Source organism: Myotis yumanensis, unplaced genomic scaffold (genome assembly GCF_028538775.1).
Source record: "Myotis yumanensis isolate MYYU_CA2020_CCGP unplaced genomic scaffold, mMyoYum1.0.hap1 SCAF_18, whole genome shotgun sequence".
NCBI lineage: Eukaryota > Metazoa > Chordata > Mammalia > Chiroptera > Vespertilionidae > Myotis > Myotis yumanensis.
Genome location: NW_027223769.1, coordinates 21,860,068 through 21,874,862, shown reverse-complemented (window position 1 = coordinate 21,874,862; position 14,795 = coordinate 21,860,068). Strand labels below are relative to the sequence as shown.

The 14,795-nt window shown below is 38.0% G+C and overlaps 1 protein-coding gene across 1 annotated transcript in view; it reads left to right on the top strand.

The window, feature by feature from the left end:
* Positions 1 to 1,933: 1,933 nt before the first annotated feature.
* Positions 1,934 to 14,795, top strand: part of CNTNAP4 (contactin associated protein family member 4) — a 239,836-nt gene continuing 226,974 nt past the window's right edge. The window contains exon 1 of the mRNA XM_070398223.1: positions 1,934 to 2,246. Coding sequence (XP_070254324.1) covers positions 2,162 to 2,246 — 85 coding nt within the window. The 5' untranslated portion in view covers positions 1,934 to 2,161. The remainder of the gene's footprint in view (positions 2,247 to 14,795) is intronic.

Sequence of the window (14,795 nt, the reverse complement as noted above, 5' to 3'; positions counted from 1 at the left end):
TGATATGTGTACTGATCCTTTTAATTTTTTCTCTAATTTGTTCTATGGAAAAAATTAAATATAACTTTTTAATAGGACAACTTTTTTTTTTTTGTCCCAGAGAGCCCGAGACCCTGTTGCTCAGTGTGGAGTCAATTTAAGTAATGATTTTAGAGCTTTGTAAACCAGGATGCCAAGCCCAGCTTGCTCTCTTGTACTCACTGTAGCACTTTAACATCATTCTTAACTTCACTGAGGTTTAGTCTCTTTTCTGTTAGATAGGCACAATGACATTTCCCTCAGGGATTACCATACTTTGATTAGATAACAAATGGCATATTGCATGTGTTCAATAAAATGTAACCCCCTTCAATAATGAACAGAAACTGTCAATTTATATCTTTTTTTTCTGTTACATATTATGTTTGAAAAAGGCAAAATCAGGGTTGTAGGCCTAGCACTACAGAGTAAATACTAAAAAATGGCTCCTCTTTTCCCCTGCTGTTTTTTTTTCTAGGCCCTCAGGTTTTCACTCCTACTAACAGAGGTCAGGGAGGAGGTGTTCTGTGACTTGGAGGCAGTAAGTCCTAGTATGAGAGCAGTAAAATCAGAGTCAGAAAAACAAAGTCCAATTTCTCAACACTTTACTAACTCTACGACCTCTTGAAGTCAGTACTTTCTCTGCTCTTGTTTATTCATCTGTAAAATCAGAAAAGCACAAATATCTCTTGTGCTTTGTTTGTTGGGAAGAGCTAAACACACTTGTTATACAGGAGGATGCTTTTGTCATTTCCCCTTATTTCATTCATTCCATAGCAAGGCTGCTGCTGCTCAAAGGCTTATGTTTCTTCTCATTTGTAATCACCAAGAGGTGTTTGAGAACTCTAGTATTTCTATTCTTACAAAATCTGGTACATTTTTGGTTAAATATCTTGACATTTATTTTAAAGAGATTATTTATTCCCCATGACACAATGTGATACACTTATCATTATGTGATATAAGTTCCATTATTTACATATTTTAATATTCTATTCAAGAAATAGCAGTAGCTATGGATCAGCTATTAGAAGAGTAATTTTACTGTAGTTCTTTATCTTTTGAGTTCAACTTTTCTCCTTTAAATCATTTGAATTACAACTGTATATTGTTTAGGTTGGGTGTGAGTATGTGTGTATGTGTGTGTGGTTTCCTTTCTTCAGTATCCCATCATTTTTCATTTAGGGTTTCCTGGGAATTGTTACTGAAGAATTTTATTGTAGAATGCAACAGAATTCACAGCCTAATGCATTCATCAAAATAAATGTATGCACAGCATTTAATGTGTGGATTTGTACACCTGATGTACTAAAAGAAGAAATGTTAATTTCTTGCAGACTGTTATCAGATGATTTAAAATTTTTGCTAAACAGGAATGTCTGTTTCCATGTGAGGCATTTTCATAATAAAATCCTGGCACCATCGCTAAAGAGGATAGTTTTATACAAACAGAGAAAAACGACAGCAAGTATTTTCCCTTAGGACAGTTTTACCAACAATGTACCAACGCTGCCTAGTTATTTCTGTCTTATTTTATGCCTTTGTTATGAAACATAACGCAATTTTACCTGGATGCCCTCCCGGATATTCAGGAATTAGCTCAGTAAGTTGACTGGCTCTGCCAAAGGCAAGACCTCCAGAAAATCGGGAGGCTCTGCCGCCTCGCCCCTTCCCCCACCCACATATCCAGAGGGGAAAAAAGGGGTTAAGGCTTATTGGAGAATAGAGGAGAGGGGAGGGGGAGCCCCGAGGAAGCCCAGGAGCGGCAGGCCGCGCCTCCAGGTCCAGCTTTCATCAGCAGCGCTGCGCGGTGGAGCTCTGTGAATTTGGAGGAGGGATGCTGCTCTCAATTTGTGGGACCGCTGCTGCGAGGAGTGGGCGTGGCCTCGGCGGCGTGGATGCTTGTTAGGAAAGACGCTGGGTGCTTTTTAGTGAGGAGTCCGGGCTGTGGTGTGTGTGTGCACCCGCGCGCGTGAGAGAGAGAGAGAGAGAGAGAGAGAGGATTGGAGAAAGGAGGGAAGGAGGGAGTGAGGCTGAGAGACCCAGAGGTGCTGAAGACAGAACTGGCAGAGGTTCTGCGAACAGGACTGGAGCGCTGGGAGAGCCACTCAGGATCTTTCGGGGGAGCCCGATAAATGTGAGCATGGGGTCAGTCACCGGAGCTGTCCTCACGATGCTACTTCTGACATCGACTCAAAACTGGAACAGGGTCAGAGCTGGGAATTCCTGTAAGTACACAGCAAATGATTTAAACTTGCAGGGGGGGCTCTCTTCCAACTTCCATTCTGTTGTTTTTATGATTATTATTTGCAACTGAAATTGCTGCAAAGCATATTGCTTTAAATGAAGCATCACTGAAACCTTTTCCAAGTATGTCTGGGTTTACACCTGTCTTTCCTCTTGGCCCGGTCAAAATATGCAAAGTCTCATTTCTCTTTTTGTCTATGAGCAGAACCTTATCCTGTCGTTTTTGAATATTCATTGAGAAAGCTCAAGTTCTAGTAACAACGTTAAATTAGCATCTTAACCAGGGAATAGCCTGCGAATGTCTCCATTTCTTCCTTTCGTAGGATTACTGAATTTTATTGGAATTATGTCTAAGAAGAAAACAACTGGCAGACTTTCCATTATGCTGCATTAGCTGAGATTTCTGAAGTTTGCAGCTTGGCAGATGGGTTGCTGGTTGCATCTTTAAAATGATGCCAGGCTCATAACTGAAATGCACTGCAGGATTCAGGAGCAGACTTGGTGGAGGTGAACCTCAACATTAGGAGCTGTGCCCTCACAGCTGAAAGGACGAGGCTCGAGCACTCCTGGAAGAGTGGGCTTGATCCTGCATTTTGCTAAAGGAAAAACATTCTGGAGATTTTTCCAAAATAGTATTCTTTGGTGATTTGAATTTTTAACTTTAGAAATTTGCGATTGAATACTCTGATTCTGAATCAAGAAAAATTTATAAAGATCATATTTCTAATTTAAATATTACTCAATAATTTGGCAGAAACTTCCTAAATACACTTTTTACTAGAGATAGAAAAAGTTTTAAAAGTTGTATTTGGCTAAAAAAATGTCTAACTGGAAAATTTTTTTTCCTCTTTGATTAATGATAAACAAGCTCTGAAAATCCAACTTTTCATCTCTCCTGGATTTTAAAGGGAAAAGCTCATTTGCTTTCAAGAAAGGAGTATGGGGCCTGTTCAGGGATTTATTTTGCTGCTGTGTAACCAGGTTTAGGTTGGGATGGTTACAAATAAAGCCAGTAGTAACAAGGTGTTTGCTATGGCACATCCCTTGAGTACACTAAAGTGCTCTGACATGGGAAGAACATTATAAACACCCTTACTGGGTACAAGTGAAATGTTCATTTATACTGCATGGCTACTGTGATGTTGTGTTTGCATTTACTGTTAGCTCATTTAATGGCACGGTCTATCTATCATTCTGAAAGAAAGAGAACTTCACTCAGATGCTGCACTGTTTCAGATTCAGTTTTAATTTGGGTCAGAAGAATCCAATGAGTTAGTAAAATGTGCATATTGCTACCTAGTCAAAATCTTGGAATGCTGTAATGGTGGCATGTGACAAACATTACATCAATCAAATGAACAATAACAACACAAGCACACACAAAGTTTTGTAGAAAAGGCATAAATAATTCATCCTCCAACTACTGAAGTTCAACAAAAAAGGAAAGCACTAGAGGTCACTCTTACAATGTAATGCACACCCTTCCCTTAGTCTGGCCTGGATGCAGTCGTGTCTTTTCAATGTACCACCCGTATTTAGGTTTAAAACATATTGATGTGATTGATTGGTCTCCTTGTTGTTTACATTTGTTTGTTTTCTTGAGATCTAGTGAAAGGCAGATCAACATTAAATAGCTTTCTTTTGAAATATATCTTCTTAGAACAGGAAAGATGAGTCGCTGAGGTCTGAGGAGAGCAGATATTCATGGGTGCTTAGCTTTGGCTGAGTCTGTCTCTGACACTTAAAATTTGAATCCTGGGTCTGTATTCTACCAGCCTTGGTTTGTTCAGGAAGTATTTTAATGTTCTTCCAAACATTTGATAAACTTAAGGAATCTATAAAATTTTAAATTGTTAGGAGTATTAAATATGTAAGTTGGAGTTCTTGGTTATCATATGTTGAGTTGAAGTTCTTAAAGTATCAAAAATACAACTAAATGACTTCAGATAATTAAAGTTGCATTTAGCAATTTCTTTTTAATATCACTTTGGCAGTGTGATTTGCAGCAGTGTATAAAAATAAAAAATTATTTCCCAATTTTTATTTTATCTTAAAATATTTAGTAAGTTTTTTTTTGAAAGGAAGGAAAGAAAGTCTACTTATTACCATGGTACTTCATATGTTTTATCCTTTTTGGAAGAACAAACATACATGTTTACCAGCAAGATTGGGATTCATTGTATGGACAAGTGACCATCAACCAGCATAGCATTTTTTAAAGTGTTACACAATAACTTCAATAATAATCATTCTGAACTAGGCATCATATTAAAACACGAATCAATCTTGAATACCAATATTAAAGCAGAGAGAACTGCATATGAATAAAGAAAATGAAAGGTCAGGCTTTCAGGTGAATAACAAAGGCCTTCGCCCTTTATTTACATCGGGTTCACCAGGAGCAGGTCTGTTTTCCCAGTGAGCCCAAGGCTGCATGTGACAGCTTTCATGGGACAGGACTCTGTGAACGAGAGATTAGATGAACTTCAATATGAATTTTAGTTGATCTGATTAATCAATAGGAAACTATATTAGAAGGATTCTATGCAAACAAACATACACACACACACATACACGTTCATATATATGTACAGGGATGGGCAAAAGTATGTTTACAGTTGTGAGTATGCGAAACAGAATTTATTCTTGAATTATTATTTATTAATTACTGTAATAATGTCCATGAAAACAACTGTAAACCTACTCTTGCCCCACCCTTTTTATGTTCATATGTATATGTGTATACAAATATATTAAACCACCAGACCCATGTGCTTACATTTTTGGTGTTTCTGCTTACTCCTCTTCTGTCAAAGGATAAAATATGTTGAATGGACCAATTCTTTGCCTACTAGGGCCCCACTTGACTTTACGAAAGTAGTGAACCAGCCCCAGGTCTTTCCTCTTTGTTTGGTCAAGATGAGTTTGTTATTATTTGGTCCCTTTCATGAAAATAGAGAGTCAGATTCCTATAGAAGGGCTTGGTCTTTGAGAAGTTGCACAGGCTGTTGGTGTCTTCACTTGCTACTCAGATACATGCCCTGAGAAGGGAGTCATCTCTTTATTTTATAATTGTTCTTATGAACCCAGAGTTTCCTTCTGACATTAAGATGTTGTTGGTGGTGGGGATGACTTGCCACAGAAGAAGGAACAGTTGTAAGTAGTAAGGTAACTAGTAGTTTTGCTTTCATTTTTAGTCTTACAGATTATGTAATGGAGGCTCTCTGGCCTCAGGTATACTGAGCCTTACTGTTCACCAAATAGCCTGTGAATGACTTAATTAGAAGTTAATTTCTCCCTGCATTCTCTCTTTTCTCTAACTGATATAAAGGCTATACCTGATACCTACCCTGAAGGAAATACTAAAGAATATGTTAAAATCAAGGTGGTTGCTTGAGTAGAGGATCATTCCTGTGGACTCTGGAATGCACCTGGACAGATCTTCAAATTATTAAAACGCAATCTTGTAATTCTTTCTGAAGCTGCTTCTTTCCTCCTCTTCCCCCAAATTCCTATCCAGAGCAAGAAAGAACTAGGATATAATAGTAAAGTACTGATAAAATATAATTATATGATGCATGCATAAGTAGCTGGGCTGTAGACATAAAGGTGAGCATGCATGTTGACTCACTTTTCTAATAGCAATAGTGATTTTCATGAAGAGCATGATTTGGTGCATTCTTCCCACTCCTGAGTGCCTGCCTCCTCAATCATTTTCATAAGAACAGCTTCTAGCTATGTGGTTGCTACAGCTCATGGCTAGCTAGCATGGGGATCAAACATATGACTTTCACATATCTAGTGCTTATGCTAAGTAATAAACATTTTAATGTCTTCTAAAATTAATTTTGGAATTTGTATCACATAGAAATAATTCCTTAATGGGAGTGAAACTCTACATCAAGATTGAATTAATTTAACTCTTGAGTGAAAACAAATTAATAGAACATCAGTTGTAAGATAATGTAATATTTAGCTCAAAGGTTGGTAAAAAATGGTCCATGGGACAAATCTGACCCACTGCTTGGTTTTTATAGACTATGAGCTAAGAATGGTTTTTACATTTGTAAATGTTAGAAAAAATTAAAAGGAGAATTGTTTGTGGCAAAAAAGAATTATGTAAAATTCAAATTTCAGTCATCTATTCTTTTCATTAGTAGACATGTATGGCAAAAATTCATACTCAGTTATTACTATGCTTTGAAATTTATCAAAATTTTATAAAATTTTATAAAATTTTCTTAAAATTGATTTCTCTCTTATTATATAAGGACCTATATAATATTTTCTAACTGGCCCTTTGTAGGAAAAAATTGTTGACTTTTGATTTAAATAATACACAATATAATATAATGTTGAGGCATGGACAGTATACAAATTATACTGCTATGATGGACTTTAGTCTTAATTATCTAGCACACAAATACATACTTGTAGAGTTCTGGTACAGAAGGTAATCACTAGAGTTGCCAAGAACTATAACACAAGAAATCTTCCAGTTAATATCTTCCTCATAAGTTTCCTTATAAAGGCTTTATTGTTCAGAAATCTTGTTATTTCAGTGAGTATGAATAATTTATAACTATTTGTAAAGTTTCAGCAATTTTGGTTGCTAAAGGGGCACTTTCAATTTCAAGTAATCCCATTAGTATAAGAAATTCAATAAAGTGTATAAGTAATTGCGTCTTAGATATTTTGACTATGAATTCTGTTGCTATTTTATATTTTCATGAGTATAAAATATTCCACTCCATACTAATGAGAAACTCACATTTGGAATCACCGATTGTATGAGGAAGATGATCTCATTGGAAGTGTTTTCTTGCCCTGTGACTTTCAGAGTAATAGCTTCTTAAAAATTCTGAAATTGGCAAACTTTCTAGAAAAAATTGAAAACTAGATTTTCATTTAAGCATTGCCCACTGAGAATTCATAATAATTGAGCAGGTGCCTTTTACATACTCATGCCAAGATAATTAATTTTTATGTAAATGCCTTGTCTATTTGGAATTGTATTTATTTTTCATCTACAAGAACTGATGATTGGCCTCATTTTATTTATATTATACCCTTTACTACAGTGTTTTAAGAAAGTATAAGTTAAAAACTATAGTGGGATGTAATATTTAAATTTTTTTTCATTAAAATTCCATTATAGCTTATTTTTTACCAAAATATATGGACGTATGGTAAAATAATTTATTTCTCATAATACTGTTTGTAATGTTTCATCTCTAATAAACAATTTCCAAATCAAAGACAACCTAGGACAGTCTCATAGAGTTCACTGAAATGCGACTTACTCTGAATGTCAACAAGAATTGTGATGGGGTTCATGACTGTTCACTCTGAATAGACAATTAAAGATAGTGATACTCAAGTTACATGGTTCTATTTTTTTTTACAATAGAATATCAGTCCTGCTTGACAAATACCTATTTTTCACAATTTGATACTATATTTAGAATTTGAATCCTTTTTACCGTTGATAAATCAATATTTGGGCATTCATATTGCATCCTATGATCTTTAGGTTTCCAAGTTAGGTTATCTAAGAAGTCCTTCTCTATCCTTTCTAAAAATCTTTTGCTTTCCTCCTTAGTGATTGGAAGTTTACAGAATGGCTTAGTCCCTGAAAACAGTAGAAAGAATAATAAGGATTTTTCCAATTTGGTACATAAATCCCAGATAAGCATATTCAGATTGGTAGGTAAATATTTCTGGTGAAAATAATGCAGGCTTTGACCAGATTTTTCCAGTGGCCTGGTGTTTCAGTTATTGCTTCGCTTATTTATTTTTTCATTTTTATTGATTTAGAAATTGTGGCCTCAATAATTTGTTTAGTATTTATCTAGAATCGTTACAATTTTTCTAAGTTGACTAGTATAATAGGGAATGGTGAATCCATCAGAGAATATGTGCTTAAAATAGATGCTTCATGAATTAACCACATTTATGAGGTGAAATGATCTGTGTTGTTGTTGGTGGTAGTGGGGTGAATTCTCATAGATTAATAATTGCTGTAATTGGTATTTCAGTTAGAAACTTTTAGAAATACTCTTTAATGAACACATCTTTGAAAACAGGTCTTGAATTATAGCATCAAATGCAAAGACAAGTTGATTTTGGTTACTTTAAAAAGAAAAATCTCAAAAAGAGAAATAAATGCCCCAAAGTAAATGCAGACAGAAATTATGGAGCTTTAGTAGAACTGTGACTATCACTGAAAAGTTCTACTTAAAGGAAAAGTAAACTCATCAAAAAGCCCCACTTAACTGAATATGCTTAAATGAAACAATTTACCCTAAAGATTGATATTGTAATTTGAAGGCTTTGAGTTTCTTTAAAATGCTTTAAAATTTTTTGAGAAAGAATATAATTTACTCATAACTCTAAGTTACAATAAATTGCATTTCTAAATAACAAAGATGTCATTGACCATCGGGTTATTTTCTTAGTTATTTTTGGGGGAAATTTTTATGTCTGAGATTCCAACATTTAAATATTTTTTCAATGAGTTCTAAGGCTGTAATTGTCTGCATATACTATATAATAAAAGTCTAATATGCAAATTGTCCCCTCTACTGGGAGTTCAACCCCTCGCTATAATGTGCGCTGACCACCAGGGGGCAGTGAAGAACATGGTGGGCGTTGGCGACCTGGTGCTGGCAGTGGGCAGCAGTGAAGGTGCTGTTGGTCCCGATGGGCCCCAACAAGAGCAGGACCCCAGCTGGATGGTGGAGCAGGTGAGTGGGTGGCACCAGGCCAAGGTGGGTACTAGTGGGGACCTGATCGGCACCCCACTGATGGCGACCAGCGGCGGCAGCAGGGGGGGCAGGGCCGCCACCCAGCTCCTTGGCACTGAGGGAGCCAGGCGGGGGGCCTGGCCCTGACCTATTGCCCCACAAATGGTGACCAGAGGCTGGCAGGCCCTGATTGCCAGATCGGGGCTGGGCCCTGGGCTGGGACAGGAAACTGGGGGTGGGTGGCGGTGACCAACCTTCTGTGGCGCCTGGGTGGGAGGCTACAGCCTCTTGCTGGCAACCTGGGGGCAGGGGTGACGGGGTCAGAGGTGCGGTGAGAATGCAGGGTATCTGCTAAGCTTGTTCTCATCCCCCCCTGCTACCTTCCCCCAAGATGCCAGGGCTTGCACGCCAGGGAATCTCCCGTGCTCAGGTGCCGGGCGCCCACAAGGAGCCTGCCCCACACTCACGTGGCCTCTTCTGGGTGAGCCGGGCCACAGCTGCATGGACTGCAGGGCCTAGCCTGCAGGGGCTGGTTGGGCTCCCCGTGGATTCATGCAGGAGCCGGTCTGCGAGGCCAGCTGGGACAAAGTGGGCTGCCTGCCCAGCTTCTGTGTGGCACCACTGGGTGGCCCAGAGGCCCAGGCTGCACCCGGCCTGTGGCGTCCGGCCGCGCTCACTGCATCTCCATATGGGGACTCAGGTGCGGTGACTCAGGCAGAGGGGGACGTGAGGGGGCCCGGGGACCCAGGTGCTGCCCAGGGCCCAGAGGTCAGCTGGGACCTGCCCTTCTACACCAGACCCTCGCGCTTCGATTGCTGGCCAGGCCTAGGGACCACTACCCATGCGTGAATTTCGTGCACCAGGTGTCTATAAATATATATATACACACACACACACGAAAACATTTGACATCTTAAATAGTTTAAAATTAGTAATCATAACATTTTTAATGCCATAAGTATTTATATATATATACACACATATACATATGTACATATACATATATATACACATATGTATATGTGTGTATATATATATATTTTTTTCCAGTAGAATTATTGTACCTTATTTATAATCTAGGAATTTAGACCCTTCTCAGTGCTGATTGCTCTTCAGGGTCCTGGTGACTCTGTGTTGGTAAGGACCAAATCTGAGATGATACTGCACAAGTGAAGATATTCTCGATTCCCAGTTGACTTTTGAAGGATAAAATTTCCCCCCAACATGTCTTTTGCTAAGGTATTCACATACATGGTACCTAAAAATATGGTATTATGTAATAGAAAAGAATGCACATGCAGAATCCATTACAAAGGATCATTATTGCTTCAGTTCTCCTGAGGAAAATGGGTATTTGGAAGAGGAAGAGTATGTGTAATGTTTTTCTCCCATTGAATTTCCATCACGCTTCACGGAAAAGTGGTACTCTGCTAATAAAACTGGAGGAATAGCATAACAGGAGGTAAAAATGAGCCTGTTTATGTTACAGTTAATGAGTCATTCCAATGTAATAATTGGAAAAGTGAGTGAAGCCTGAAAACATTTGACATCTTAAGTAGTTTAAAATTAGTAACTATAAAATTTTTAATGCCATAAGTATTTAATAGAGAAGTGATGAAATTTACCTCTAAGGTTTTTAAATCACAAAGGGAAAAATGGTATGATATGTATCAGTTGGCCTAAAGCTCTAATTACTTTTTTTTATTAAGTACCTCTCATTACTTAGCAGTGCTCTACAATAAGATATTATGTACTTTTCGATTGTAAAAGACATATTTGTATCTATAACCACTTCTTTCCCACTGGCAATTATGGTACTTACAAGTGAGGTCATAGGCTGATATTAGTTTAGAAACAGCATGTAAATATATAAATTCACCTGCCTTCCTCAATTACATTTATTGTGTGGTTTTTAGACAAACTATATCCTGTAATTACTTGACATACCCTGCAGTTATAACCTATACAGAGATATTTTTAAATAGATTTTTATTGATTTCAGAGGGAGGAAGGGACAAGGAGAGAGAGAGATAGAAACATCAACAGTGAAAGAGAATCATTGATTGGCTGCCTCCTGCACACCCCCACTGGGGGTTGAGTCTGCAACTTGGCCTTGTGCCCTGACCGGGAATTGAATGGTGATTTCCTGGTTCAAAGGTCGACGTTCAACCACTGAACCACGCCAGCCAGGCTGTACAGAGATATTTTTAAATGTCCCCTGAATGAGGAAACTGATAAACTCTCCTCGGGATTGGAGTGGGTAGATGCTTGGATGACATAGAACAGACATTTGAACCCATGGCCCCCAACTGAGAGTCCCAGGTTTTCCTGTCAATAAAAAGGGATTACCTTAGCTGTACCAGACCCAAGGAAGAGATTTTTTTAAAAAAAAATCTGAGGAAATTAAAATTCCCTCTGGGCTAATAGCTTTGCTTCAAAAGATGGAATATATGTTTAGATATTCAAGACTTGTCTTTAGCTTTCCAAGTTATTAATATATGTTTGTCTTTTAATATATATTGATCAGCAGATAACCAAGCAAAAGGAAGGAACTAAATTGAAAATAATCTGTAAGGGAAATGAGTTGCTGAGATTAAATTGTCATTGTCATTGTGTGTGTGTGTGTGTATGTGTGTATGTGTGAGCTCATGTGTGGTATGCATATACTGAAAGATTTTGTGTGTAGGAATTGGGGAATAATCCATAATGGTAGAGAAATGGAAAACAGTTGCACCTATGTGGCACATTATAAATGATATTTAGAATAATATAATAACATTCTATAGTCCAAATAATATATAATTTGTTGGAATATAGAATATGATTGTTTCTTATTTGCTACCATATCAGAATAGTCTTTAGAATGGTTTTAACACAGAATATGGGATTTTAACACAGCAAGAGGCCTTTTGGGATCTAGTTTAAACTCATCCTCAACAGAGGGGAGAGGGACAGGTTGCCCTTTTTGATCGCAAAGTACTTTATTTTCTAGGGTATGACATGGAGACCTCAGGGTCCTCAACACTTACCTCAACTTCTATTCATTCCCAAGGTGCTAGTGTTTCTGAACATGGCAGTGACAGCAGAAAATTGCAGGAGAGATTTTGGCTTTAAAACCACTAGATAAATTGAAGCATAATTCAACTCTTGGAGACAATGCCATAAAGTGATACTGGTACCAAGAGAAGGGCATTATAAACAAAGTTTAACATTGTTCCCATCATTCACGTTTAGCTGGGAAGTTTGGCTGACGTTAAACAAAAAGAATCTATCTCCGGGGCAGGAAGTTGCATGGATGCTTAGCGATCCTCATAATTAAGGATTTATAATACATATTTACATTTGCCATGTTTTAGATGTTTGGGACTTAATTAAAAGAACATTGCTAAAATAAAAGCAATTCTATCTAAAGTGGTGGTGAGGGAATTCTGTGCAAGGTTATGAAGCTGCTCAATTAGGCTCTTTTGTTCCACTGTGTATATGATTTCTGTGCTTATTTGAGCTGTTGTACATTAACGTAGAGTCTGTATTATAATCCTGTGAAGAAAACTTCACGTGCCTGTAAAATGTCATAACACAACCTCAACTAGCATAACACGTGTAACTTTTCCTAAAACAAACAAAAGGGGGAGATAATTTGGGAAAAGAACTCGAATCCATTTAAGAAAGCAAAGGGCAAACAGTGAAGATAACATATCGGTTCCTTAAAATTGTGGCATCCTACAGGACCTAATCACAAAATTCACAAGATGGAACATGATAAAATATTTCATAGGCAGACATCTACCAGAGAAATGAAAAAATGTAGGCTAATAAAAAGGTGGTGTAGAATTGTAAGTACTCAGAATAAACTGATGATCACAACAGTTTGCTGTGCTTGACATATAGACCTGAGCTGTTCGCTGGTGTGGCCGCATTCATTCCTTGAAAGCCGAGCTGCACGCTTGCCTGTGGAATGGTCTTTCTCAGCCTCTCTCTGTAATTGCAACATGGAATAGATTAGCATGAAGAGAATGTATGTAGTATCATTAATCACTGAACCATTCTCCAGAGAAGATGCTGGCAGGGCTCTGTTTTTCTGAGTTAGCAAAATTGAGCCTTCCGTGATCATTTTCCTCTTTCATTTGCCTGGATGTGAGGATGGTCTGGCTGTGGCATCTGTCATCTCGGTGATTGCCAGGATTGATTTGGCCGGTACAACTGGAGAGGCAGCTGTCCCCTTCCTCCTGCACTCCTTCCTGGGATTCCTATTCCTCCAGTTCCATATCATAGAATAGTTTTAAATATTATACATGTTATCATATTTTTAGGTAATTTTTCTGTAATGCATCGATACAATCCATTTTAAGGTTTTTATCCAAAAAGAAAGCAAGTCTTGCTGTGCAGATATTTAATTGTTAGGTGTTTTCAGCATTAAGTTGAGACTTGTTAGCACAGCAAACAAACTACCTTCCTCCTTTATATTTGCTGATCTTCCCGTGTGTGTCTGTCTTCATTGCTTTGTCACCTTCTCAATCCTGCCCTGACCCCATGTCCTCTGGCCTCTATCATGTGGCCTTTATATCTGCTGTTTCCTTTGCCTGCATCGCCTCCAATCACTTATTTCTGAATCCCCCTGGAAAACTTCTGTACAAAGCAAGTATCACCTCCTTTCTCTGTGGAGTCTAATTTGGTCAAACCACCTCAACTCTCACCATGCTCTTAGCAAAAATTCCATAGCACCGCAAGTGTTCACCTGTTCCTGCCCCAACATAGAGTAAAAAACTGATTGAAAAATGTCTCTCTTACAAAACTGTAACATCTTTGGAACGCAAAGGTATTATCTTAATCATCTGCATCTGCAACACCTAGCACAGTGCCTGGAGTGGAGAGGCTATTCAGGCAGTGTGGAATGAGCACACTGATAGACGGTTGTTTTTTTCCAGTTGAAGTGCGCGCGCGCGCACACACACACACACACACACACTCTCACAAGATGAATGGAAGCAGGCTAGATACATTGGAGTGTTGATTTAGAAGACCATTAATTTCGCTGTTTTTTAAACTTTATTTGGCTTTGTACTTACCTTATTACATTTCATTTACTTAGGTTTCATATTTCATTCTGGTCTATCATAATCCATTAGGATACATATTATCATGGCCAACTTACTCTTGCTGTTTCTTGCTATCTCTCTTCCCCTCCCCACCCCCTTTTTATTTATAGGCAATGTAATTTGATAGGCCACTGTATCAAATCCTTTGGCCAGAGGATTCTCGATGGACAGAGGAACAGTACATGAAGAGTGTAAAGTTGGAAGGGCATCTTCCTCCTTCCGGGCCATCCTGTGCCTCTCCGTCTTGGGGCACCTCCCAGGGCATTTCCTTCAGTTTGGAAAGTTGTATTGCAAAGTTCTGTCCACCTGCTGGGAAAAAAATGTAAATTTCTTCATCTCTCTTGGACTTCAGTTCCTTCATGTTGGCCTTTATTTTACATTTTCCCACTTGAAGACCCTTTTCCTTTACAGAGAATATAAGAAAATTAAACTTAGTTTTTCTTTTTTGCTTCATCATTAATTTTAATCAGCTCAACATTAACCCACAACATCCAGACCAACTACATCATTAACTTCAGAAAGTGTTCCTGCAGCTTTCTTACTCTTCTTTTGCCTACAAATGTACACAAAACTTTTTTCATTGCCTTTAGCAATTTTTACAAGCACTAATGAGTTCTGTACTTTTATTTTCCTCTTTAATTGCACACATGTTCTTTTTAAATGATTTTCCTGTAGAACTTTATCTCTT